Raw genomic sequence first — 27,877 nt, 5'->3', positions numbered from 1 at the left:
CTTCCATTGCGTACAACTCACCAGTGGCTCCCATTGCCCTCAGGATAAATTCCTAACTCCTTAACCAGCTCCATACCCTCGGCCCGAGCTGGGCCTTACTTGCCCCTCCAGCCTCATCTCCCACTGCCCCTCCTCACACTCTGCCCCTCAGCCACACCGAATTACCACTTGTGCCTCCAACAAACCAAATTCTACCCAATTTTCAAATCTGTGCCCATCTGTTCCCTCAGCCTCTAGTGCACATCCCCCTCAGTTGCCTTCTCTGCCCCTAGCCTTCTCCTAACTAGCTTCTAGTCCCACCTTCAGGCCTCAGTTCAAATGTCATTTCCACTGGGAGGCCTTGCCTGACCCCCTCAATGCCAGAAGGGCAGCTCCTCCAGAGGGCTCCAAAGCAAACACTGGAACTTATCCCCAGAGCACTTACCCTAGTAATTGGCAGTTACATTTGGGTCCCACCCACCCGGCCTGAGCTCTGGGAGGAGCGGAGGGGGCAGGAGCCTATCTGTCTACTTCATGGCTGAATTCCTAGCACCAGGCATGGTACCTGGTTTGCGCGCGCGTGTGTGTGTGTGAGACAGAGAGAGAGAGGTGAAGGGAAGCCAGTGAAGAGATGGATGCAATGAGGACCCTGGGGAAGGAGGGACGGATGATGACAGAAGTAGGTCTTGGCAGACTGCACAGAGGAAGTAGCCACTAGTGAAAGACGGAGGACAGGATCGTGTAGTTTTTTGAGCTTTTTTTTTTTTAAATTTTATGAAAATGGGACCACGTTATACCGATTTGCAAAATGCCTTTTTCATCTACCATTATAGCTAGGTCATCTTTCCTCATTTGTACTTCAGATTGTGATGGTTACTTTTATGTATCAACTTGGCGAGGCTATGGTGCCCAGTTCTTTGGTCAAACGCTAGTCTGGAGGTTTGCTGTGAAGTTACAGTGTAGACGGGATTAACATTTACAACCAGTTAACTTTAAGACGACTTCCCTTGATAATGTGAGTGGGCCTGAGGGGGAGGTAAACATCTCCTCTAGCCCCCTTAGGTCTCTAGCCTGGCCTCAGAATGAAACTGCCGTAAGACAGATTTAACAGGTAGAAAGCAGACAGGCCTTACTAAATTTTACATGTGCGTGGGGGCCTTCCCAAGAGAATGAAGCTCCAAGGAAGTGACCGGAGCTGCAGTCTTGTATCCCTTTTAAGCAAAAAAATGATAAATATGTGATGAAATAGCAAGACAAAGGGATTTGGCCTAAGGGCAGTCATTGTGGGGAAGGGACTAGGGGCTGGATGAAGGGGCAGGGGTGCAAACTTAGTGGAAGATCAGGATTATTTTAGTTAGTATGTTTGAACAGATCCATCTCAGTGTTGACTCCCATTCTCTGGTGACAAGCAAGTTCTCTTCTGGTACAGAGAGTGCACATCTCCCATGGGAAATTTAATGACCTGCTTTTAGGTAAAAGGCGCAGATCAGAAAGCCCTTCGTGGGTCTGTTTCTCCCACTTTCCCTCCATAGCATTCTCATTTTTAATCTCTTCCTCACCAAAAAAAAAGTAGGTGATTAGATTTCATTCCATGAAAGTGAAGCCAGAGAGTAAAGAATTTAATGGCCATAAGATTTCTAATTCAATACCTGTTGACAATAAGACCAAAACGTCTATGAAATTAAGCCTGCCATTTAAATATGTAAAATATACATGTATATAAAAATGTGTATTAAATACGTGTATCTATTTTGTAAGTTAGGAAATTAACCACTATAGGATTGAGACACTAGGTTCAAATTTTAAGCCAACCAAGACAAATTCTTAAGTGCTCTCTGTACTTTTGGCCCACAACCGGATAGCTGCTGATCACTTGGGCAGATAGACTTAGAATTACAACACTCCTCGCCCCTATTCATGACAGAAGACAAATCAAAGTTGTTCTTTTCACATGCGGGTTTTATTTTTAGCCCTTTACACTGACCACAGGCTCCCCTCTGGCTTCCTCGCCCCCGGAGAGCAGTTTGCTGCTGCTCTTCTGGCCATGATTTGGTGAATTTTCCTTCTGTTTCTCACCAACAGTTTCCACTTATCATTCACTTGGGGTCCTTAACAAGGTACAGGACAAAGAGAAGAGGGCTGGCGGGCTCAGACTCACTACCTGCCTGCCTGGTTCTTCTGGACACAGGTGAGATATTCCTGCACGTCATCCGGGGACCCCAGGATGAGGGGGACTCGCTGGTGAATAGCCTCCGGCTTCACGTCGAGCACGGGCTGGGTGCCGGTGGTGGCCAAGCCTCCTGCCTGCTCGATGATGTAGGCCACGGGATTGCACTCGTACAGGAGCCGCAGCTGCGGGGAAACAGAGTCAGGGGACAAGGGTTGCAAGGGGCCAAAAATCCCGAGCCATGCCCCTAAAGTTCTACGAGTAATTCCAACTGTTGAACTTCTGTCTTGCTGGCCTGAGAACATTTGTGCATCTCAGCAGAGGTGGCTACCTGAGACCTGGACCCTCCGGCAGTTTCCTGAGACCTGGACCCTCCAGGAGGCTGGGTGCATCAGCTGATTGCTCATCACATATGCCTTCGGGAGCACCTCCGATCAGTGTCTACCTGTCTCGTGACCTTTGTGCTTATGAGAGACGTGCCTCTTCACTTAGGAGTATGAAGCCTAGGTACTCATTTCATCTGTTCAGTCTTTTTTGCTGTTGTTGTCATCGGGGGGGAGGTAATTAGGTTTATTTATTTTATTTATTTTAATGGAGGTACTGGGGATTGAACCCAGGATTTCATGCATGCTAAGCATGTGCTCCGCCACTTGATCTATACCCTACCCCCTTAGGTACTCATTTCTTGTTGGTTCAGCAATGAGGTGGACTGATTCTGATAGTTCAAATAAATTAAATACATACATACATACACACACACACACAGCTTTCTTGCATAAAGCTTGTCTTGGAGCCAAGGTTTGCTCTGACCTTAAGATGCCATCATTGTAGTCGACTCATCTTAAAACACAATGCCCAGACCTTCATGGTGCCTTGGCCTGCAGGCCATGCGATCTCTCCGCTCCCTCAACCCCGCCCCTGAAATTAAAATCTATACCACTCTACACATAGAAGGAGAAGCAGATACACACCCCACCCCCAACACACACACACACACACACACACACACAAATATGGTCACAGAGCTCATGAGAGCTAAAACATGCAGATCAGAAACCATTGTGGGGGGAGGGAACAGCTCAGTGGTAGAGTGCGTGCTTAGCACACACAAGGTCCTTGGTTCAATCCCCAGTATCTCCATTAAAAAAAAAAGTGGAGCATTATATCTTAAAAAAAAAAGTATACACCTTAATTAAAAATACTTTAAAAAGGAAGAAGAAACCAGTGCTTTCAATATGGATGGTGGTTATGGTGCTATGAATATAAATAGATCTGTGTATGCAATTACACATGCTTATGGAAATGTTTCTGTAACTATATGTGGATACTTTCTGACTCATCTTAAACAATTTTAACAATTAGTAATAATTAGTCTTAATGTTCTGCCTGTTGGAACTGAGTAGGTGGCAAGAGTGGGTCTATTTAAGAATCTCTACATCTTCTGTTTGATCTCACTTAATACTTCGTAACACTTTTCTTCCCTCCAGCACCTCCCGTGCAGACTCTTCTGTGATTCTTAGTTCAACAGACTAATATACATGCACCAAACACTCACAGGAAGAGAACTGCCTGATACCCCAATCCACATGTTAAAAATCTGCTCTCCGGTCTCCTGTGCGATGTCCGATTCCCTATTGTGGCTTTGAATCTGGCATTCCAGTAATTCAAAACCCACAGGCTGAGAGACATATATGCGTGTGGCTAGTTGCTGTTGCGTCAAAGAATACAGATCTTTGTTCTGATTTGTCTTCTCACCTAGATTTCTGTGACTGCCTGAAAATCAGACAGGCTTCGGTGGCAGCGTCTGCTCAAGTTAGATGCATTAGGATCATAGCATCCCCAGCTGATAATGCAAGAATTTTTGGGTTTGTGTCCTACAGTTGCAGAGAGATCTTCCAAGAGCTACCTTTCCAGAAATACTGAATGAGATCTGAGCAGAAATTCTTAGTCTGGACTCCGGGAACGCTCTAGGGAATTCTCGGGGAGACCTCAGGTCATCATCAACCCCTGAAAACATGTGTAATGTGTATGTTTACGTGTCATTTTCCTCTGGGAAGTGTGTCCGTAAGTTTCGTTAGATTCTCAGAAGCGTCTCTGATCCAAAATCAGAGTTGGTGCCGAAGCTAAAAGACAGACCCAGCAGGTGGAGAGGGGGAGATGAACACGGCTGACTTGGAATGAGTGACAGGCATGAGGCCCGCGGAAGTGAAGGCCGGTGACAGTCACCAATAACAACAGCGCCAGCCTGCTTCTCCAGGCCTTCATCACAGCCTCAGAATTCACTCAGAGGACAGCAACCTCGTTTCTCTTCCACGTGCCCACTCAGACATGCCAAGGTCAGGGCAGTAGCCCAAAAAATGAGCTGTGAAGAGAAGAGGCGCTCTGACTGGCTCTCTGAGTGGACTCAGCCAGCAGATCGAGGAGGAGTATTACCTTGCCCTTCGGACTCTTCTGGTTGGCGGGGTACAGGAAGATCCCACCGTAGACCAGGGTGCGGTGCACATCGGCCACCATGGAGCCCACGTACCTGGCCGCGTAGGGAGCGCTGCCGTCCTAGGAGGCAGAGAGGGGAGAGACAAGATGCAGTGAGGTCAGCAATTGGCGGGCACCGGCTCCAGGTCCCGCGTGCAGGGCCGCTGCATTCCACGGCTTCTTTCCTCCCCCCACTAGCTTAGAACTGAAAACATTACATAACTGGGCGTTGCACTCATTAGGAGCCTCTGGACCTCAACCAGCGACTGGCCTCATTAAACGCAGGACCACTTCGAGGGAGAGACAGTATTGAGCAGCTACCAAAGAGGAAAAAAGGAAATAAAGACAGACGACAGCTGATTGGCACCTGCTCAGAGCTCCTCCATGGCTCCCACGGCTCAGAGCACTTTTCAGCTTTCTGAACACCAGACCTCCTTGAATAATGACGTTTGCCCCCAGTGTAAGCAGTGTTTATCCACCGGCCAAATTCTTCCGGACAGCTTTAGAAATCATTCGAAGAAATATAACCACCGACGCGTTTAACCTCACTTTCATTAGTCATGTGATGAAAAGGATATTTGTCCAGAGAGAAATAAGTCGCAACTCATGATTTTCCACAAAGCAGGGCATGTCAGGTGAGGCACAATGATCTGATTAAAGCGCTCCTTCGGGCAGGTCTGCTTTTTGCCCATTCAGTGACCCATCTGAGATTTCTTTGTCTAATTGAGTAATTCTCTGACACGGCAAGGAAACACAGACACTTCTCAGGGCAGCTCTCCAATGTTTTGTGTGGCATTAGCTGCAATAAAGTGCATTGATTTTTACAAGCATTTATGTGCCAGGCCCCTCCATCAGTTTGTGATGTCCTTGGGGGAAAGATTATCTGATTGATGTTGGCATTCCTTGGGCCCAGCCTGGTGGGAGACATAAAACAGGTCCTGGAAAAATACTCACTGAATTGGATTTACATGAGATTTTTCACAAGCATTACTCAGGTTGTTACCTTAAAAATTCCATGGGAGATTTTGCATGTCTCCCATATTTTATTACCACAATGATGTTAAGTGTATAAAAACACCTTCAGATGCAGTTAAGAGATTCCTCAGTAGATAAGAGAATGGAGATCTGAATGAGACCAATGGCCACAGGGATGAGGGAAAAGGATTTACTCAAGAGATATTTAGGAAATAGAGTTGATAACACCCAGTGAACGATTAGACATGGGCGTAAGAAAGAAGTAACCCTCTCAGCTCACCCCCTGAACCTTGTTGAGGATGAGTATGAGGGTAGAGGCAACATGGGTCAAGAGAAAAACAAAAAACAAAAAACAGCAGGCCAGGGGTGTGGGTGATAGGAGGAGCAGACCTGGACAGGTGGAGTTCTAGGTGTCTAGAGTTGCAAACAGATCTGAATCCCATCCTGAGACGGGATGAGGTCCCTTGGGGGCGGGGGGGACACCAAGTGTGAGCCAAAAGGCTAATTTGGACTAGAATCCTGTACAAGACTGAAAGGCAGGCAGCGGTGTGGGAACCAGAAAAAGAGGCCAAGAAGATGGTTAGGTAGGTGGATGAAAAACAGCACACAAGGCCAAGGAAGACAAAGTTTCCTTTAAGGAAGGAAGCAGTAAAACAGCTTGAAATGCCACGGAGAGGTCAGGAAAGATAAGGTGGAAACATGACCGCTGGATTTGGCCACACTTCCAAAGTCGATTATTATAAAGGGCAGACGGTGGAGCAAAGAGGGTTAAAGAGGAAACGAAGGGAAAGAAAAACTTTTGAAAAATGGAAACATCCTTCTCACTTCTGGGTATTCATCCAAAAGAACTGGAAACAGAATCTCAAAGAGAGACCTGCACACCCATGTTCATTGCAGCATAATTCGCCATAGCCAACAAGTGGAAGCAACTTAAGTGTCCACTGTCAGATGGTATATACACACAGTGGAATATTATTCAGACTTTAGAAAGAAGGAAATTCTGTTACTTGCTACAACATGGATGAACTTTGAGGACAGGGTGCTAAGTGAAACAAGCCGATCACAAAAAAGACAAATACTACATGAGCCCACTCATACAGAGTATCTAAGAAGTCAAACACAGACATACACAAAGCAGAATGTGGTTACTGGGGGGAAGGGAAATCGGGGCGTTTTTTAAAAAAAAATCATTAACCTTTTTTTTTTGAGGGGGGTGGGTAATTAGGTTTCTTTATTTATTACCAGAGGTACTGAATCCAGGACCTCATGCATGCTAAACATACAATCTACCACTGAGCTATACCCTCCCTCTACCCAGAGGTTTTTAAAAATACTTTTTCAAGAGGAAGAAGTAGAGATAGTGTGTAAAAACAATTCATTCAAGAGAACGTGGCTGAGTGTAGGAGAAAGCGGTTAACTACGGCGATACACGGGAGAAGGGAGGGTTGCTTGTATCCTGACTGTTCGTGAAAGACACGTAAGTGTACTTATAAGCCAAGGAAAGGAGACAGAAGGGCAGAATAAGATAGAAAATACAGGGAAGGAATGTTAAAAATTTGAGAGGAGTCCATCCTTATCCCATTGGTTTGGCTCTCTCCTGATCATCAAGAAAATTCTCATATATGTATTTGGTTTCCGACTTCTATTCTGACCCACTGCACTATTTGTGTACCAAGACTGTGATGTTGTTAATTATTGAGGCTTTATAATATGTTTTCATATCTGGTAGCAACACTACGTTCGCCTTTTTAAGATTTTCTTCCACTGACTACTCTTGTTTGTTCATTTTTTTCATATAAACTTTAGAATCAGTTTATCTAGTCCAAAAAATTTTTTTTCACGGTATTTTTTATTGAGAAGAATTAACTTTTAATTGGTCAATTCGATTCACACAGGTTCTTCCCTTTCTTTCCAAAACTAAACTACATTTCAAACTTTTACTTTTAAAGGAATCTTAATAGCAGGCAACTAACAATGAAGAAAGGTGGCTGAGATTGGAGGTATAAAAACAGAGAAAGAGTCACAGATGTCAGAGAAGAAGAAAGATTCAAGACAGTGGCAGTGATGGGGGTCAGTAATTTCGAACGCTCAGACTGAATGAATGCTACATAGACACGGACTAGGGAAGAACTTCATATGAGATCTGTTCCTGTAGCTCTGACCCTGGCTCTGTTTCCTGTGCTTAGTCATGCCGGTTCTGCAACTTTTATAAAAGAATGTTGCCTAGATCCTGAAATAGACAGGACAGCCCATTCTCAAGGCTCTGACCATTAAGGGTATAATTCTTTCCATTCATATAGAGATAAAATGTTGCAGAACAGAGAATAACATTTGTCTTGTTGGAGGTTTACAGGAGCATTGTGACCAGACCTACATGGACAGCTGCAAGAACAAAGGATTTCAACACCAAGCAGCTCACAACACCCAGCCATGTCCCTTCCCCCTTTTTAGTAGAAATTGAGCCTGAATTTTGACTTGGGGAAGATGGTCCTCCAGGACATTATTAATCTGCCATCTTCTTGGTCTGCCGGCTCTCCAAATAACGTCATTACTCCTTGCCCAACACCTCACCTCCCGATTTATTGGCCTGTCGTGCGGCAAGCAGAGCGAGTCTGGACTCGGTAACAGACAGAAAAGTTTCAGCGGACTTGACAAGAACCGTTCCCATGGTATCATAGGGGCAAAGGAAGGACTGGGAAAAGAGGAAATGGAGACACAATGAACCCTGTGTCTGTGTGTGTGTGTGTTCAGTGCAGTGTGATGGACAGGGAACGGGCACTGGATGGCGGCTTTAAGATTAGGTGGGAGGGCGAGTTTCAAGATGAAAAAAAGTATGTTCATAGGCTGAAAGGAAAATAACCAATAGAGAGCAAGAATGAAGACACAGGAGAAGGAAGATGGAGCAAGGATGAAGAAATGGGGCTAAGAGCACAGGTAAGAGGATGAACCTTGAATCGGAGGTCGTTTTTAAAAAGAAAGATGTCGTGTGTTTGGAGATGTGGGAGGGAGAGCTGGGGGAGTCTGTTTTCCCATTAGGTAGGACCAAGGTCAAATGCCAGATGCCGAGGGGCACTAACAGGCCAGTAAAAATAGTGACCGCATTTGCAGTGCCACCATTTGCTTGGTTAGACTCCTCCACGTGTGTATCAGAGTAGAGGGTCAACTGGAGAGTGACTCAGGTGAGGAGAATGTAGAAGGATCAGGAGGCGAGGGAGCAGAGGATGCAGGCGGAGGAGAAGCTGGTGCCATCAACCATCAGATGTAGGCTGTTGGGGTGGTCAGTGAGGTCAGGAGAGGAACAAAGGACAGGGACAAGAGGACACAGACAACACGCAGGGACCAAGAGGAAGAGTCAAGGGAACTGTGAGCTCCAAATCAAAGCTGGGGACATGGCAGTGTGTCACAGATTGAGTGTTTGTGCCCCCTCCCCCCGAATTCATACACTGAAATAGCCTAACTTTAATGTGATGGCATTAGAAGGTAGGACCTCTGGGCAGGGTTAGGTCATGAGGGTGGTGTCCTCATGAATGGGATCACTGCTCTTATTAAAAAAAGAAGCCTCAGACAGTTCCCTTACGCCTTCTACCTTGTGAGGTTTCAGTGTAAAGATATCCCAGGAGGTGGGCCCTCACTAGACACCAAATCTGCTGGCACCCTCAACTTGGACTTCCAGCCTCCAGACCATGAGAAACAAGCTTCTGTTGTTTAAAAGCTGCCGGTCTATGCGAGTCCATTATCGCAGCCTAAATGGACGTAGATACGGCATAAGAAATATGGAAGAATGGGGGGCTGTCTGAGGAATAAATACGAGCATTTACAGTTTCAGGAGTACAGCAATTCCTAAGACTCACAACCTAGGATTTAGCTATGGGACCAGCTAGATGGGTTGAAATGGAGGTGACTACATCTAGGGTTAAGCTATTGAATGGACTCATGCTCCTTGAAATCATCCAGATGTTGGCAGAAGTCAGAGAAGAGAAAGATCTGAGAGTCACATTTCGTAGCTTTGATGAGGTCAGGAAGGAGCCACATAACATAGCAGTGTTTTTCCAACTTCTTAAACATGGAAACGCAATTACAGTTTATACTGAAACAACTTTTTCCTCTAAAATCACCCTCATTTCAACTAAAGGTAGCCAAATGAAGACTAATTCGATTGTGAAATAAGCTTAGTTTTATTAAAGTTGGCCTGATTGTTTACGTAAGTCCGGCAAGAGTAGCAATTGACCACACAGGTCCTTTTAAATCTGCTTCGCAGGAACTTTCATAAAAAATCTCCACACTGAACTTTTAAATGCCTCTCAAGACCACAAACCCACGCCAAAGACTTGCCGTCTGATTCGCTTCCAGTACCTATAGAGTGGGGTGAATTCCTCTCTTTTTGAGGTCCCCAGAGTATCCCAAGGTTCTTGCGCCTGCCAGGCGGTGACCTCCCTTCCTCACCCGGTAAGGCTGCTGGCAACCCTGTAAGTAAGGTACCAGGTTGTTTTTTCCAACGGGCTTTAGGGCTCCATAAGTCAACCTTAGTTCCTTAAGGCTGTCCGGTAACATCTGATTCCACGCATGTGTAGACAGAAAAAAGTGTCACCTGCCATTTCACTAAAAGAAGAGTGCTGCCTGCTATCAAGCCATCAGCCACCGCAGCTTCCCTGTAACATGCGGGGCCCTCAGGGAAATTCAGGATGGAGTGAAACAGAGTCCCGGCCCTCCAGAGGTAAGATGCGTATCCAAGGAATGCTTTGAATGAACCCAGACTAAAAAAAATGTAAAAAAAAAAAAAAAGTCCCTAAAATTGTTAACTTGAGATGTCCGTTTTTCTGTGTGTGATTAACTGTTATCTTCTGATATTGACTACAAGGTTAGGTGTTTTCTTCCCCCCCGGCAAAAAATCCTAGCTTGCCTCTTACTTCTTTGGAACAGTTCCTCAGGGCTCTCTGGGAGGCTGCCTTCCTGGGCTATAGCTCTCAGGAATGTCCTCGAATAAAACATAATTGCCAACTTTAAAATAAAAAAAGAAATACATTTGTGCCCTCAAAACCCACATACATGACTGAAATAAAACAAGAATTTTGCGAAAATGATTCTTTCATTTACTAATTTCTATTTTACTCTATTCGTTCCATTCTGTTCTGCTCTTTTTCATTTTTTTTAAACACCTTTATCGTGGGATGGTTGCTGTACAGAAAACTGCACATTGTTCTGTTCTAGTTCATCTAAAAAATAAACGCTGGTCACAACTCCTTGCACTGATGGCATCACCCATGAACAGGTCGCACAGCAGCTCTGGGCTCTGGATCCAGATGGCCTAGATTTTAATCCTGCCTCCATCAGTTATTAATAGGGTTGCCTTAGATAAGTTAACTTGATCGTTCTGGGCCTCAGTTTCCTCATCTGTAAGATGGGGATTATGGCATTAACACTTGTCTTGTAGGTCTATTGGAGAACTGAATGAGCTGGTACATGGAAGGAACCTAGAACAGTGCCTGACACATTGAACACTAGCTGCTCTCATCCTGGCCCAGTAGAAGGGTGCCGGCAGGGGGAGGGGCGGCTGCTGCTGTCAGGGGACAGAGATGGCTCTGTCCCACAGTGGCAGTGGGGAAAGAAAAGTGCCCGCATCACCTCCCATCTCCCGAGGGTTGTGGCGGGTGGGAGAGTGGCCACCGGAACACGGAGGTCCTTCAGGGAAGCAGAGGGCCTCCAGGAGGCTCAGAAGTGGGAGCAGCAGGTCCTGCTCACCCTGGAGAGCTTCTGAGGGCAAAACTACAGGAGAGCAAGGAGACTTCTTTTTCAAAACAGAATGATCTATCTCCTTTCCTTTTTTTTAGGTGCAAAAGTAAATATTTCTTTTAAATGGAAGAAGAAATCACCACATACTACAAATTTCTAAAAGCTGATTAACGTATACTAAACACCGTAAAATCCAGACCAAGAATACACGATTTTTACTAATGAACTACCTGCTGTATTTTTTTTCCCTCTACAGCTTCTTGATTGCATGCTCTTCCACTGCCTCTTCAAACGACGAGGGTTTTGTAAGAATCTCTATGAGGAGAATTGGGAAGCCCTGGCTTCAGTAACACATGATCATTGCACACATTCCCACGAGACGAGAAAGTGGAGAGCCCTCTGACCTCAACTTCCAGAAACCACTATTAACAAGATGCCATATCTTTAAAGACGCTTTACGGATATATACATACTATATATATACACCTGTGTGCAAAATATACGTTCACATAGAAATTTTTTTATGTATGAGACTATGTTTCGTTTTGCAGTCTCTCTCTTTCACTGTATATTTTGTGGATGCTTCCCCACCAATATATAAAGAAGGACTTACCTTTCTAATGGATGGAACAAGATTTCACTCGAATATTGTAGTTGCCTCACAGTATATTAACCAACCCTTCCTGACGAATCCATCACTTGTTCCCTTGTTGTTATAAACAGTGCTGCAGCCACATATCCTTGTTCATTTCTCTCTTTTTTTTTTTAATTTGACCTATCAGTTCCTTAAGATCCGTTCCTGGCCTGGTTTTCTCTGTGGGGGCTCATGCTTGTGTATATGTCCTCGGGTAGTGATTACTTTTCTCTCGGTTTGCAACTTCTCCCTTAAAAACATCCGTCATGTGTTTGGCACAGGAGTTTGGTTTTTCAGTGGTAAAATAAATATCTTCCTTTCTGGGTTCTGGAGGAGGCGCTTTTTAGCTTCGAATGGGAACTGCTGTGAAATGAGCTCCAAGACTGGGAACTTGCAAATAATTTTGACTTTGTCAACCTCACAATTCATATCCTGTTATTAACATTTAACGGGTTTGTGTCTGACGGCAAAGGAGAGAGGCAGGAAACTGCACTTCTAAGAATTTTGCTTAAAAAACAAACAGAAGAAAGACAGAAGAAAACTCCCCAAAGCTTCCGTTCGCAGCAGCAGAGGTGGGTCCCAGCATCCTGCTGACTGAGCGCTCTGGTCCCATGGACTCCTGGCCGCTTTCCCTCAAGAGCTCATGATGAGCATCCAGGGACAGCCAGGCTGGCTCATCCCACCACTGCCCTTCCACCCACGTCCACTGCAGGTCGGACTTCACACTCCTGATCCGGAAATGCTTTGACTCCGTTCCCACACTTGTCTTAAAAGCGCTCTTTGTTTGGCAGACATACCGACTGGATTGTTCGGTCTGTATTAACAGCCACATGAAGTCCAGGACTCGGTGATCACATTGAGAGCTAAAGACTTCCCTAAAACTTGGAGTGAACACCAGGCCCCGATATCAGAGCATATGAACGAGACTTTCCACCTAAACACGACTGAGTGACCAGAATCTACACAGGTGGTCACTCAGCAAAAAAAGTGACAGCACAGAGGCTCTGGCCTGAAACTCTGGATTTTGAAAAATGGGTCCCTGCCTTCTTCATTAACAATTTCTCCCGGAAAAACTCAACTGGGGAGTACGGTCCTTAGGAGATAAATTTCAAGTATGAAAGATACCAATTGCTAGTGAAAGGGTCTGCCATTGTCATACGGGGCAAAGCCATAGACAGGGTCACCCACCCCTTTCAGCCAGGCCCCCACAGCCGTCCCTGCAGCAGGAGCCCACTGGGACAGCATTCCCCCTGCTCCTGCCTTCGGCTTCCGCCACTCACCTCGGGAAACTTCTTTTTCTGCACATATTCTGTGGTGGCGGCGTCAAAATACTTGGCGTAGCCCTCATTGAGGCTGTAAATCTTTCCTTTCTTTTTAATCTTGACATCTTTTTCCACCAGGATAAATTCACCAAGAGCCTAGAAAGGTGAAAAGAAACACCGGGAGGAAGAGAGACCCCTGGAAACGAGCCAACAGCACACACCCCCGACCATCGGAGAACCATAGAAGATGCTGGAGGAGCCCCCAGGGGTTGGCCAGGTCCTCCTGCAGCCCGGCCTGGGATGTTTTTAGGAGTTATAGGAAGGACAGGGACAACGTTTAATAGCGGATTGTATGTATCTTTTTGAATGGATGTTTTGTTTTTCTCGGATATGTGCCCAGGAACGGATCTGCTGGGCCATGTGGTGGTTGCGTTTGGGGGTTTTTGAGAAACCTCCATATTGTTTTCCATGGTGGCTGCACCTATCTGCATTCCCACCAACAGTGCACAAGGGTTCCCTTTTCTCCACGTCTCTGCCAACATTCGTTATTTGTGTTCTTTTTGAGGATGGCCATGCTGACAGGTGTGAGATGATAGCTCATTGTGATTCTGATTTGCATTTCCCTGATATTAGTAACAATGAGCAACGTTCCATGTTCCTGTTGGCCACCTGCATTTCCTCTTTTGGAAAAATGTCTGTTTAGTTCTTCTGCCCATATTTTAAATGCGTTGTTTGGTTGGTTGCTTTTTAATTGAAGTACAGTTGATTTTAAATGTTCTACTAGTAAACACACACACACACAAAATGAAGGTAATTGAATAACGTATGAACTTCAGTTAATAATAACGTCTGAATATTGGCTCATTAGCTGTAATACATGTACCACAGTAATGCAAGACGTTAATAATAGGACACTAAGGTTTATGGAGATGCTACAGTATCTTTGCAATTTTTCTGTAAACCTAAAACTGCTCCAAAAATAAAGTTTGTTATCAATTAAAAAAAAAAAAAAGAAAGACAAAGAAAGGGCAGGGACAACATGGAGCCTGCACAGGCAGCTCAAGCAGTAATACAACAAGAGATAAAATAATTCAAAGGAAAAACAGCAGAAGTTTCCTTTGTCACTTGCACTGAGTATGGCTACTCATTTATAAGGAACCTGGCTGTATTTCTCCCCCAAGTTCTCATCCCGGGTTAATTCCTAGTGTTTCCGGGAAGATTTGGGCCATCAGCGAGAGGAAGTTACACAGATGGGATTTGCCATAAGTGGGGATGCAGTTCGACCACTGATCTGTGGTCCAGTCATTGTGTTTATCTTAGTGACTCAATCATGAAAACCATTCAGAGTTCCTTGTATCCCAGCTGCTCCTACGTGGGGCAAAGAGGAAAGCCCTTCGTTCAGAAACTGTATAGTTGATAAAGTTTTCTTTTAAATCCTCAGAATTATTCATAAAAGTGTGCCCAGTCCCCCTGCAGCCACCGTGGCCACTCTGTGCAGGACAGCCCTCAGGCACCACCTCATCTGAGTGTCGGTGGCACCTTCCCTGCGGATGCCATCGGCAGGCTGCAGGTTCATGTTGAAAGCCTGGGTGCCTCTCTACGTCACCAGGAAGGAAATCAGGGCCTGGGAGTCAAATCAGGTTTCGTTAAACTTTGAAGACTGAGAAAGTAAAAATCCCCCAAGGTGACAGCTCACAACTAGAAGGTTCTTAACAAATGTTGACAACACTCCCATAAAGAGACAAGGCCTCGCTGATTGTGTCTGAAATGACAGTAACAAGGATACTCAGCTGTAAAAACAACAAAGCAAACCCCCCAAAACAAAAACAAAAACAAAACAAAACAAAAAACCAAGCATTCCTTTCTTCTGTTGCCCATGAGTGACGACTGCCTCTTACCAATGAATCTCTACCCTCAACTTTAATCTTCCCACCTCCTAGATAAAACTGAGATACACAATAGTTAATTGTACCCACTTCTGGACAACACTCAGTCTAGAACTGACCCTCTGTTTCTCAAATCCTTAATCATCCAGCCCACGTGCTATACACACAAGCCCAGGCCAGCTCCCACTCAGCACGAAGCCTCACGCTTCCTCCAGAGGGCGCTCTCCCTCGCTGAGTAAACCCGACTTCTTTTTGTTACGGGCAAGTTCTTGATGGTCTCAGGATCATGAGCTTTAAAACCTGCTCTGCACGTTTGTTGCTTCAGAGCAGCCCGGCATGGAGTTCCACTTCCTAAGAGCACCCTCACTTCCTTTGAATAATTAAATCTTCTCATTGGATGCCAGTCTAGAATGGCTCTGAGCTGGGTGTCCTCTAGCCCAAGGTCAGGCACTTGAGTCAGCTTGGCAAATTAAATGCTCCTCCCTGGCGTTTGAAACTTGAGCGAGAGACACCGCATCACAGACGGTGTCCAGACCAGCCTGGCCCTGCCCCCGGGCCTGGGTCTTTCCCATTAACGCTGTAACATCCTTCACTTAATTCAACCAGGATCCTTTTCTCTTCTGCTTATCAGCAAAGATCCAGAGAGACATACAACTGTTGTCTAAATAATGTCATGCACTTGTTTATCCACCCTGGATTGCCTAAGTTGATATGGCTGATCCTGCAGGACCCCTCAAGTGCCCTCACTTGGACAGAGGTCCTTAAATGTTTTTAGATGATGCTGTTGGACCCCCAAACTAGACTCTCTGGCCCCCAAAGCAAGTATTAGGAATGACCAAGAAATTACCCCAGGGGACAGGAATTAAGGCACAGAGGCAGGCGGAGTCCCCAGTGCTGATGCTGCTAGACTGGGCACCTACTGGGTCGAGCATGAAGAGGTCCACTCCTTGCCCCGTGGAAAGGGCCACCAGGGTGGCACTTCCGTACAGCGCGTAGCCCGCGGCCACGATGTTTCGACCCGGCTGCAGGGCATCCTTCTCAGAAGGCTCGTCCTCCGAGGTCTGCAGAAGAAAAAAGGGAAACGTTACTGCTCTGGAGAGAACCCTTTGCCAGAGGCCTGAGCTTCAGATCTTCCTGAGCCAACAAAAGATGTGCAGTTCTCAGAATGTCAAGCTGCAGCAAATGCCTCCGGAGGACACAAGTTGCCATCTTAATAAACGGTTCTAACTGAGCCATTGCAAAGGCCATTCTTGGACCTCCCTGTTTTCTGAGCATATTTGTCTCCATCGTGCCAAGAACAGCACCTCAAGGTATGAAAATCACAGCCCTTCTTAGAAATCATAAGCCACACTCCTTAACCATCATAACAGCCAAGATCAGTGAGCTCCAATTCCGTGCTGTATCTCATTCTGTGTGCTCAGCAGTCCTCTGGGGTAGAGGTTTTGATCTCCACAGATCAGATGAAGAATTCAGAGACTGAGCGATTATATAACTCACCCAACATCAAGGGGACCTGGAGTCAACCCAGCCAGCCAGGCCCAGAGCTTGTCACCATGCCTGCCTCTTGAAGGCCTCGCGGCAATACCTGCCTGTCGTCACCCCCAGGGCCCAAGTCAGCGTTTGGGACATTTTCTTGAGGAAGCCTCTCTCTTTGGCTAGCAACACTGACAGTGGGGATCCAGAGAGACAGGACAAGGCAGGCACCCTGAGGAAGGGACAGCAAATGTTCCCGATGGAGGGGCAGAGCTGCAGCTGAGGTTCAATTTCTTTTTTTTTTTTTTTAGATTTAAAAAAATTTTCTTTTTTTAATGCTTTTTGCTTTATTCATTTATTTTATTTTATTTTTTTTAAGGAGGGAGGTAATTAGGTTTTTATTTATCTTTTAATGGAGGTACTGGGGATCGAACCCAGAACCTTATGCATATGAGGCACACACTCTACCACTGAGCTATACTCTTCCCCCAACCCCAAGATTCGATTTTATAGCCTACTTTTCCTGGTATCTCTTGAAGGTCTCCTCCCTCCGCACCTCCTTGTGCTCTAAAAGGCAAAGAATCAAATCTTATGAATTTGGAAAACTGGAGAGCAAACTTCCCGCCTCTACTGGAAGGAGCCGTGTGGGTGGGGCAAGGGGAGGCAGGGGCACCGTCACTGGGCATGCTCAGTTCTTTCTCCACCTGCATCTGGGATTCTGACCACACAGCAAACCCTTGCGGGGTGGGTCGGGGGCGACTCTTGCACACACACTCGGGCTCTGGTTCTGTACCTTTAACATCCTTATGGATGGCAGACATGAGAGGAGCTTTGAAGGAAAAGTGAATGGGCAGACTTCAATCGACTATTTTCAAATCAAAAGACCCAGAGAGCTTTAACTTCACAGACTAGGGCAAAGGAGTATGACACAGGTGTCCAGGTGAGACTCCAAAGTCACTTCCCAAAGCCCACCACACCCAAAGCTTGTGGTGCTCACTGAGCACGGGATAAATTAAAAATGATTGGCCTTGCTGCTTCTGAGTCATTCAGCCAGCTCAGATATTCAGTTAGATGCTTTAGTCTCTCTAGACACCAACCAGTTTTTGGCTAAAAGACAAGTCTGGAAGTACTACATAGAGATTTCCTGATGAGCAGAAAATTCCAGAGGATTGGAACGTGAAGGAGGTGAAAATTATACCTTTAAAATGAGGAGGACCCACTTGGTGATCATGTTCATAGGAAACAGAACAACAATATTGAGCAATATTACACACCCGTTGGAAATATGTCCACCCTGCTAATTTACTTTCCTGAAGAGTTACTTTTAAGGGTAAAACAATAATTTGTATTTACACGGGACTTTATATCTTTCAAAGTACTGTCAGGGAAGAAGAACCTTTCCTCTACCCTTCTAGGCTCTTCCGGCTCCTCTAAGAATTAGATTGACATGACACAGATTATCAGGAGAAAAAAATGACTGAGGCTCTTATCTTAAATACCATAGTCAGCTTAAGACACACACGCAAAATGCTTGGGGTAGGGGCTTGGGATTTCAAAGGGGAGGAAAGCAATTCACATGGAGATGGAAAAGAAAATGTTTGATAAACAAAGGTTTTCGAGACCTTGCAGGGAAGGTGGGACATAGAGAGGAATTTTAACAAACAGACTTTGCGCTTAAGTATGGTGACCTCTCCCTTCCTGGAACAGGTCCTCTACCTACATTCTTTTAGGCAATTATGGGGAAGGTCAAAGATTCTTTGTGAGTCTTTTGGGGCTTAAAAATAATCACCCTAAATTAATCCTCATGCCAAAGAGACACTTTTTGGGGTGGCAAATTTTGCTCCCCTGTGGTACTTTCACGTTATGTTTTTGTGAAACAGTGGAGAGGCTCTCTAACCCTCGTTTGAAAGAGAAGGGATGGAGGTCTCAGAAAGGTATGCGGCATCTTGAAACCAGCGAGTGATAAAGCTGATGCTGGACCCAAGCCTCTTTCGATGCGAAGCCAGCATCCTTCTCCACACCACACGGAATACGGGGCCAAGTTTGCTCTCTGCTAGTAACGACTTTATTTTTAAACCAAATCTTAACTCTTCTTTAAAAATGGCACATTCCCTTTAATGTTTTCATCATTTTCATGTTTCCCCAGGGCTATGAAAATCAAATAAATAAATAAATATAAAAATGTCATGCTTCCTTTAATATTTTCCTTATTTCTACAATCTTGCATTCTTTGTAATACTTGTCGGGCCAACTGGTGGTACTTCAAAGTCCAACGACCCCCATTCCTGGGCTCTCAGATGTCTGCCTGCGATCCCTCAGCAGATAAAGTACATTCTCCACTGGGCGTGTTTGCCCTGACAAACTAATGGCCCCAGGTAACGCCTCATCTCATAATAGCTCAGGCTGGCTTGTTCCACCTGATCAGTCATAAACCCCATCGCCCCTTCGCGGACCCTAAACTTCTCACTCACCTACAACCAGAGACGTGTGCACAAGCCGATCAGGCAGCCTGTGACCCGACCTTATAAAAGACCCCAACAACTGGTCCTCGGGGCTCATGAAGACACCTCTTGTCTGTGTGGCTGTTGTCTATGGCAACGTACCCCTAATAAACTCCTTTTCTATTCTCATACTTATATCTGGTAAATCCTTTTACAACTCGAGCATCACTATGTCATCAACTGGCTGCCCCAGTGTGGCCCACATCAATACTTTTTTTTTCTCTTTTACAACGAATTACATTTTCATCCAACCTGCACATGTGTTCAATAAATTGGCTTTATTTCCAGATTCCCAGGTCACATACGGATTCTGAGAAGCAGGTCTAGAGCAGGGATGCAGGTCTAGAGCAGTGATTCTCAAGGCGGACCAGCGGCGGCAGCTTCACCTGGGATCTTGTTGGAAATACAAATTCCTGGGCCCCGCCCCAGGCCTACAGAATCTGGAGCTCCGGGGCTTCCAGAATCAGCCTTCCACACTACAGTCTGGGAGCCACTGCGCCACAGCATGATCTGTTAAGAATCTTTAGAAAAGTGGACTTCAAGGGCAATTTGAGGATTTTGATTAAAATCTTAAGTCTCCTGCATTGGAGCTTCTGACACACCTCCGTTTACACATCAAAACGATCACATTTTCTGTGTGTGTCACCAGAGTTCTGTTCTCTGAGTTCTCCCAGACTGGAGCCTCTCCTTTCTCTGAGCTGAGATCCTGCAGCCTCCACTGGGCATCACACCCTCTCCTTGGTCTTCTGAACCCTGTGCTGGGGCTTGAAGAGAACCCCTTCTCCCACCTTGGTGCCTCTGGCTTTGAGTTACACATAGACCTCACTGGCCTTGAAGCATATCTATTTTTACCACATGTTAGGAGAGTCTAATGCGTGGGCATCCCAAATTTAATCAATCTCTGTCACTTAAAGTTTAGGTTTTTCCCTAAATTTTAAAATTAATTAATTAATCTATTAATTTATTTAATGGAGGTACTGGGGATTGAACCCAGGACCTCATGCATGCTAAGCATGCACCCTACCACTGAGCTATACCCCCCCAATTTCCATTTTGTGTAATTCACAAAATAAATTTTTTTAATCTTTCTTGATTATTGTTAGTTCTTATTTTGTAAGTAGCCTGTTTCATGTCATTGTTTATTTTCCTATCAGGGTATTCATCTTCTCATTGTTGATTATAATAGCTTTTTACATATGAAAGCTATAAATGCCTTACATGTGTTACAAATATTTTCCTCAATTATTATCTGCCTTTTAATTTGATTCAGTAAGATTTGAGATGCATAAAGAAGGAACAGAGGTGCCTTGAGATGTCGCCTGGAACTGAACACCAGGTCTGGCATTCGTGTTTCATCCAGACTTTCAAAACAAAGCCCCCATCCATCCTCTCACTTACCCTCCCACCAACAGCCGTAAAGAAGGTGCGGGGAGAATGACCGGTTTGGATCTCCGGTGAGGAGCCCGAAGCAGAGCGAGGTTCATGACTTACCTGCTGAGGCATGTCTGGTTAGTGGAAGGACAAAGGTGAGACCTCCAGACTCATGGCTCCCAACTCAGGAGCCTTCCAGAAACCACCAGAGGAAGGAGGTGTCAAAGAGCAGGCTGTCTACTCACCTTCCTGTAGATGGCAAATATGGTTCCGATGGAAGCCAGGCAGTCGATGTTGGAGGATCCATCCAGCGGGTCAAAGCAGACCACGTATTTACCCTGTGTGCACAGAGGCAGAACCACCTGATCAGGTCACCTTCCCATCAACACCCTTTAGGGAAGCGGCCGTGTGTGGCAGATGACAGCACATCAAAAGCCATTTAGAGCCAAGGGATATCCTTACTAAAAAGCACAGTTACTTAAGGAGGGCAGTGTATCAGCATACGTGAATTGTGCAGCCTAGAGCCTACCTGCCCATAAACAGATGAGCTGACACCTCCATGCAGCGATAGAGGTCCCCCCCACCTCCAGGTGGCTCTCCTCCCACCTGCTCTGGCCCCGTCCTCCCCTCCTACCTAGGCACCAGTGGGGACCTGACTCAGAGCTGCTGAGGGTGTGACAGGAAGCAGATGTGAAATTAACACCTTGCAGAAGCTGAAAATGAACTTGGACGAGTCTACCCATGTCCACAGGGAGGTGGGCTATTGACTTAGTGACCATTCTTTCTCAGCCTCTCCTCAGAAGGCTTTTTTTTCATTTTGGCACATTTTTACCAAAAGAAAATCTCAGAACAATGTCCCAGGGTCTCTGGGTCTGTCTTACTAGGATAGCTGGTCTGTAAAAACACCTCAGGAGAATAGAAATACTCCTCTGGAGTGCATCCATCCTACCTTTCCTACCCGAAGACCAGAAGACCGAGCAGGCGGGGTCTTGAGTTACCATGTCCCTTGGGCCCACCCATGGTGCTGTCACAGGCCAATGCTCAGTGGAAAGAAATCACCAGGCATTTTTACAGGCGTCCTATGTCCAAGGTTCTGTGAGAGCCTTAGTGATGGGAGACTGGGGTCTCCTGGCTAATTAAATCCTGGTAATAAAACATCAAGTAAAATGCAAGTCATTTCTTCCACCATGGAAACTACTTTCCCCTGACTTTCCACTGAGTAATGCTAGGGCTTAAAAGAAAGCTTGAGTTTTCTTTTTCTTTTTTTCCCCCCCCTTACTCAACAGGAGGTGGGATGGGGGTTGTAGAATAATCCATAAATTTGGAGATTCCTGATTCTCCCTGTGGATAATCCAGTCTAGCCCCTTCCTTCATGCACGCATTCATTTAACAGATATTTGCTGACCACCAAGCATACGCTGGAAAACGTTCAGGGGCTGGTGTGGGAGCAAGCGTGGAGTATTCGAGAACTAGCACCAAGACCTGTGGCGTCAGGCCAACTGGGAAAGAAAATGTGACATTAGATTGGAGAGAGAATCAAGGGTCCTATGAGTGGAAACGGAACATTGAAAATAATAGGTAGGACTTAGCTTCCATTATGTGAGACAACAAGTATGCACAGTCCCTGGCATACAGTAAGTGCTTAATAAATTCAACTTTACTTCTTCCGTTCTTTCAGCTAATTGTCAAGAAATGGCACCTCGTCCCTGAACTCACTGTACAAAACAAGGGCAAACAGCCCTGGCATTGATTTGGTATTGCTGTATCACAGCTGAACATGGGCTGAATGTTTTTGGTCACCTGCTTTTTTTCTAATAAACTGTGAAACGCAGCGAACATAGACCCTCCCCAGTCACGCCCGCACTGACCAAGTTTACCACTGTATTAAGGGAAGAGCAAGGATCTCAATGATTTCTTTTCTCTTTTAGTGTAACAGTTTGTCAGGCATGAAGAAGGAAGTCTCCGCTGAACCCACAGCCCCTTGGGGAAGGGGCTGGGAATGCGAATGCGGACGGGAGGAGGCTGTGGAGTGCTGCTCTTCCCAGGAGCCCTGCTTTTTGCTGGACTTGATTTTCAAGCCCTCTAAAATGCCAGGACATGCTACCAGCACAGTCAGCGAAAATCCATGATGAACCCCATCTGCTGAGGAGATTCGGTAGATCACTGTGATTTATTTCCTGAATGAGTCACTGCCCTGTTACGGAGTCTTTTTGAATAGATAGCATGAGACTTATAGCGAAAGAAGTCTGTAATCCATGGTTTCCGGGAAATAAAAATGAAGCAATGGAGGAAAATCCCAGAAACTAAAAGAAAGAAAGGAAGGCAACTAAAGACCACCTCCCCAATCCAGGGGGTGGGGTATATAGCCCAGTGGTCGAGAGCATGCACGAGGTCCTGGGTTCAATCCCAGTACCGCCGTTAAAACAAAAAAACGAAAACAAAAACAAAAACAAAAACAAAAACCAAAGAAGGAAAAAAAAAAAACACGAAAAGGTCCCACCCAGTAGCGCCCTCTACTGGTGAATAGAGGAACTTCAGCCCGGCTCCCGCACGCACCCTCTTCTCCTTGGAGGTGATAATCGCGTCTTTATTCTCTTCGGAGACCAGGACGCAGGTGCCGTAGGAGGACTGGAGCATGTTGATCACCAGGGAATTGGATAACACGTCCAGCTTCTTCACCTCATCCCCCGTCACGTTCACGCTTCCCGCGATTCCGTACCTAAGAAGACAAAAGGCTGGAGGAAATCACCAAGGGAGCCCCGACCCCAGCGAAGAAGCCCGGTGGCCAAGACCTCGCCTGTGGGTCCCTCTTTCCCTTCGTGGCTCCGGAGGCTCCAAGTATCAATACGACCAGGTACGTCCTGTCTCACCCTTGCTTCCTTTACACCTCGGGGATATTGTCATGGTCCTCATCATCCCAGTAACACTAACCAGAATTCGGTCTTGCCAACCTACAGCCCTGCCTCCTGCCACTGGGAGACGGAGACTGAGAAAGTTCATTAAGTCGGACACATCGCCATAATGAGTAACTCCAGAAAGTAAATTTCATGGCTTTCCGGCCTCAGAAATCTTAGTATTTGTTGATTATCTTCAAATACTAGCCTGCTGGGCTGAACTAAAAATTGCCCCGCTGTAGCTTGACGTTACTTGAATAAGAAGAAAACTGGGTGACAGGCTTAACCAAGACATCCTCTGGAACCCAGCAGGCACACACCAGCCTTACACAGACCCCAGGGTTGGCTGTTCCCCAACCCCCATGCTCTTCTCTCCAGAGCCACGTGGCTCTCACCCTCCTCAAGCCTTTTTTGCATTCCAACAGCTGCAAAGGTCCTGTGGCCACTGGCCCCCAGCAAGCTGCTTCTCTCCTTCCCCCCTTCACTCATGGCATCCCCCCTGCGGGAGTGCTTTCTACCCATGATAGCTTTCTCCTCCTAGCTTTTCTTCGAGAAGCTTCCCAGGTCCCACCACACACCAGGGACACCCCTCTCATCCTTTCCACAGTGGCTCACAGTCTGTTCATGCGAACGTCTCTCCTCCTGGATTATCCGCTCACCAAAGGCGAGAACTCTGGCTCACTGTGTTTGTTCCCACAGTGCTCAGATGCTCAATGGATGTTCACTGAATATAATTCCCTTCCTCTCCTTTTTGTTAATGCCATTTATTTGCCAAAGGACTCTTCAGGTGGTTCTAAACAGGTAGCCTGGGTTGAGATCCCCTGACTGACCCTAAGCTGGGAGACAACTCATTTCCCACCCTTTTCCCTGACTGCCAGCCTCTCCCCCACCCCCCACAGGCCTCCTGCATCACTTGATGTCTGATGTGTTGAGATCTACCTTGGAAAACAATAGTTGGTAGCCTGGCCTCAAAGATTGGACCTTCTGGCTGGGGTGGGGGGTGGGAATAGCTCAGTGGTACAATGCATGCATGCTTAGCATGCACAAGGTCCTGGGTTCAATCCCCAGTCCCTCCATTAAACAAAAAATAGATTGTACCTTTTGGTTCAGAATAAAAGCAAACAAACACAACAGCAACAACAAAACTGGGTTATTCTGCACCTGAATTTAAAGGGTCCACTAACGCAATCCTCATGTTTAATGTGGAATCTTGATGCAGCTGCTACTGGAGAATGAAGAGCTGGGGTCCCCAAGGCCTGTGGGTGGCAGAGCTGAGAGCTAGGCTCCGTCCTGTGCTTTGCAAACTCCTCCCCCCAACACCACCCCAATCCCACTCTTACCCCACCCTTCAACCCACCCTCTGCATCCTCCCTCCAGGAGCTGGGCATCCTGCTGTGTCTCTCCCCTCCCACCATCAACATCCCTCCTTCCAGAAAGAATGCGATTTCATTCACAATGAGATCAAACTGCCTGACAATTGCTCCAAGTTAGATAGGGGCGGAAAAGTGCTTTAGAACTCGTAAGACAGTATCTTTTTCTATTTTAACTAGTATTAAAGCCTTCCTGACAATTTTTAAATGGGATATTCTGCCATTTTGGCATTAGAAAGCCACAGAGAGGACTGTAGGCGCAGCATTCTAGCATTCCCTTCTTCCTACAGCGAGGGGCAGAGGAAAAAAGAAGAAAAATATGAGACTTTCTGATCAGTTTTGCATTTATTGAGCATGTGCCTAAAAATGTCTTCCCAAAAAGAGGAAGCAAAGGAATGAAGGGCTTGAGGTCCCCTAAACGGCAAAGTGGCAGGAATATGTGAAAGTCATGAACAGAACTGCACTGGGTGGGACAGAGTGTAAACTTTTAGCTCTCTGGGATGCAATTCCAGGGTCCTCTTAAAATAACCTCAGCATCTTATCAGAAAGAAGGGATTTGCAGCCAAGGGCTTCTCCCGCTGACACTTTGGGTACCTGTTACGGAGGCACCAAGAGAAAGATGCCGCCTGAATTGGCACAATACGCGTAGACCGAGGACCCCTTGCTTCAGCCTCCGAGAAAACGAGGAATCCTGACGTCTTATTTCCACGGGTTGTGCCTGCCACCTCGTGGTCAGTCCGTGGCATCGACCAGTTAGCCGGCAAATTTCCCCAGGTCCAGGCTTGGAACCATGGTCATAAGAAGCATTTACTGAGCATTTATTGTGGGGCTGGCACTGTCTAAATCATCATCCCATGGACTAAGCCTTACAACAACCCTACGAGTTAGGAGCTGTTAGTATCCAATCCGTTTTGCAAATGGGGAAACAGGTCCTAGCGAGAGTAGATCATTGCCCGTGATCACAAGGCACAAAATAGTCAGAGGAGCACTTTAATTATCCAGTCCCTGAGTCCACTTCCTCTGGACTCTCCGTGGCCGCAAAGTCAGAGTTCTGCAGCAAGCAGCACAGCGCCACCACAGCAGCCTCTGCCTAGACGAGCCTCCTGCCCCGGGGAGCCCGTGAAGGTGGGTGAGCAGCACGGAGAGGTCAGCACGCGGTCCAGGAAACTGCTGTCCGCGCAGCAGCGCTCACCGCCTGGCAGGAGTGGAACAGAGGCAAACGGCTGTGCCTCATGTTCATGCAGGTTCTTAAAGGCAGAGCTGGCCGTGATTGCCAAATGAGGGGCTCACACAGTTACAGCAATACGCGGAGGGGAAAAACCCATCACGAGGCACCTGTCACTTGGGGTCCATTCCTGGGTCACAAAACTGTGTATAAATGAATTCTGTAATTATCACTTTTTTGGTGTGTTCAAAGTACTAAGTTGTTAAGAATAAATATTTTAAATTATTAGACTTTGTCACTTCTTTATTTTTGGAGTAATAATAATAATAATAATAATAATAATAATAATAATAATAATAATAATAATAATAATAATGGGTCTCTTCAACTTCTGAGAGGACCTCCACTGCAATTGCTCCCAGGACAATGGAAGCCCAAAGAAAGACTGTTTTTTTCCACCAGGCTTAAACTGGACCCTTGGCTGTGAGGATCAACAGCTGTAGCATGAACTTGGCCTCCTTCTGTGCTTAGATAAAGCACAGTGAAAAACAAAGCAGAAGGACTCTCTGCAGTCCCTGCTCCCAGCTTTCTGCACACCACATGGAGAGAAAGTTAAGGGACAGAGAAGAAATGAAAATTTGTTTTCAAAGCAAAAGACTCCTTTTGATGGTGAGAAAGGAGATGGAGGACGGGCCCTGGGAAGTTACTTGGTGAGTGATTTCTAGCTCCTAAAGGCTACTGGCAAAGGTCATGACAATAAAATGCTCGTATCGCGAAGGGCAGAAAGAATCGTCTCAAGTCCCCTGGCGGTGTCTTTGTGCCAGTGAGACTGCAAACACAAGTCAGGAGAACTCGGGCTGGGTTCTAAAGGAACAAGCCCCCAGCTTGTCAATACCATACATGGCAACTGGAAAATTATGTGTTTTTGTCTCCATAGCGTTTCCTTTCTTGAAAGAAGTCCAAGGCCCCTTTATCAAAGCACAGGCGGCAGACACTTTAAACGCAACTCCCCTCCAGGGCACACAGGCTAGTAGCCTCTGACCGGGTTTGGGGCCCAGGCCCCCCTGCCCACCCCCACCTGGCCCCGGGTCCCTGCGTCGTGGGGCGGGACTCACAGGTGGGCCAGGCCGGCCTTGCGCACCGCCGAGGAGATGGCTTTGATGGCCGTCAGCATGGAGTTGAGCAGCTGCGTGAGCTCCCCGGTGCCTTTGGCCTGACGACCCTTTTCCATCACGTAGCGGGTCAGGGTGAGCATGTCCGTTTCGAAGGGGCTTCTGTCCCCCATGGCGGCAGGTACTTTTTCAAATCTTTGTCTCCCCGCAGAAGAAAGCCTTATCTCTAAGGGCTGGTCAGTGGCTCCGCGGTGTCAGAGCTGATTAGATCTGCCCTGGCCGTGCCAGGACCTTTAAGGGAAAGAGCCCAGCCCACGTGGCTGAGATAACTCGGCGAGCCCTCAAGGAAATCTCTCTGGCTCGGCTCATCTGAAGGCTTCCAAGGCGCTATAAGCAAGCTCTAAATAGAACCGGGCTGCCCAGAAACACAGACCTACTTTTTCTTGATGAACCTTTTTCTTTAAAGAGCCTGTGAAGCAACAATTTAGTAACAGGTAGATGAGAAGTTCAGCCAGTGAAAAAATGATCCGTTAAGACCCTCTTATTCAAGGACTCAAAAGGATTCTTCACATATATCTACTGCGGAGGACCTGCCCCTTGCCTTGTAGGAGGTGGATTGGCAGATACCTTATCTGGGGAAAAGGTCACATGCAATCCTGGGACCTCTTGGCCAGGGTCTTTCATATGTTTGAAAGGATGCTTTTTATTTCTAAAAAGTATATATTACTGGATGGATAGCCATAATAGATATTCAAATCTGGAAGAAAAAAATTATATTTCTAGCACAGTGCCTAGCTAGGCACTGGGGTTATTTTTAAAATTTCTCTAGTTTTGCATTTTATAACAAAAATAATACTTGCCAATTGAAAAGGGGACACTACAAAGT

At 46.2% G+C, this 27,877-nt stretch overlaps 1 protein-coding gene and 2 non-coding genes across 4 annotated transcripts; all 3 read right to left on the bottom strand.

The window, feature by feature from the left end:
* Window positions 1-1,920: 1,920 nt before the first annotated feature.
* On the bottom strand, window positions 1,921-27,264 carry FBP2 (fructose-bisphosphatase 2). 2 transcript variants are annotated; one of them, XM_006209234.4, is made up of 7 exons: window positions 26,995-27,264; window positions 23,007-23,169; window positions 20,696-20,788; window positions 16,026-16,166; window positions 13,238-13,375; window positions 4,580-4,699; window positions 1,921-2,331 (listed from the first exon to the last, which is right to left on the bottom strand). In XM_006209234.4, the coding sequence occupies exons 1-7, from the start codon at window positions 27,162-27,164 to the stop codon at window positions 2,137-2,139; spliced, it is 1,020 nt and encodes a 339-aa protein (XP_006209296.1). In that variant the 5' UTR covers window positions 27,165-27,264; the 3' UTR covers window positions 1,921-2,136. The 2 variants fall into 2 exon arrangements, with proteins under 2 accessions (XP_006209296.1, XP_072815053.1); XM_072958952.1 differs by lacking the exon at window positions 13,238-13,375 and having other exon boundaries at window positions 26,995-27,241.
* Window positions 16,992-17,067, bottom strand: TRNAM-CAU (transfer RNA methionine (anticodon CAU)). Its single transcript has one exon. It is a non-coding gene; the product is annotated as a tRNA-Met (tRNA).
* On the bottom strand, window positions 20,049-20,120 carry TRNAA-AGC (transfer RNA alanine (anticodon AGC)). Its single transcript has one exon. It is a non-coding gene; the product is annotated as a tRNA-Ala (tRNA).
* Window positions 27,265-27,877: the final 613 nt, after the last annotated feature.

This window comes from Vicugna pacos, chromosome 4 (assembly GCF_048564905.1).
Source record: "Vicugna pacos chromosome 4, VicPac4, whole genome shotgun sequence".
Lineage (NCBI taxonomy): Eukaryota > Metazoa > Chordata > Mammalia > Artiodactyla > Camelidae > Vicugna > Vicugna pacos.
Note: the sequence above shows the minus strand (reverse complement) of the source record. Positions and strands in the feature narration are given on the sequence as shown.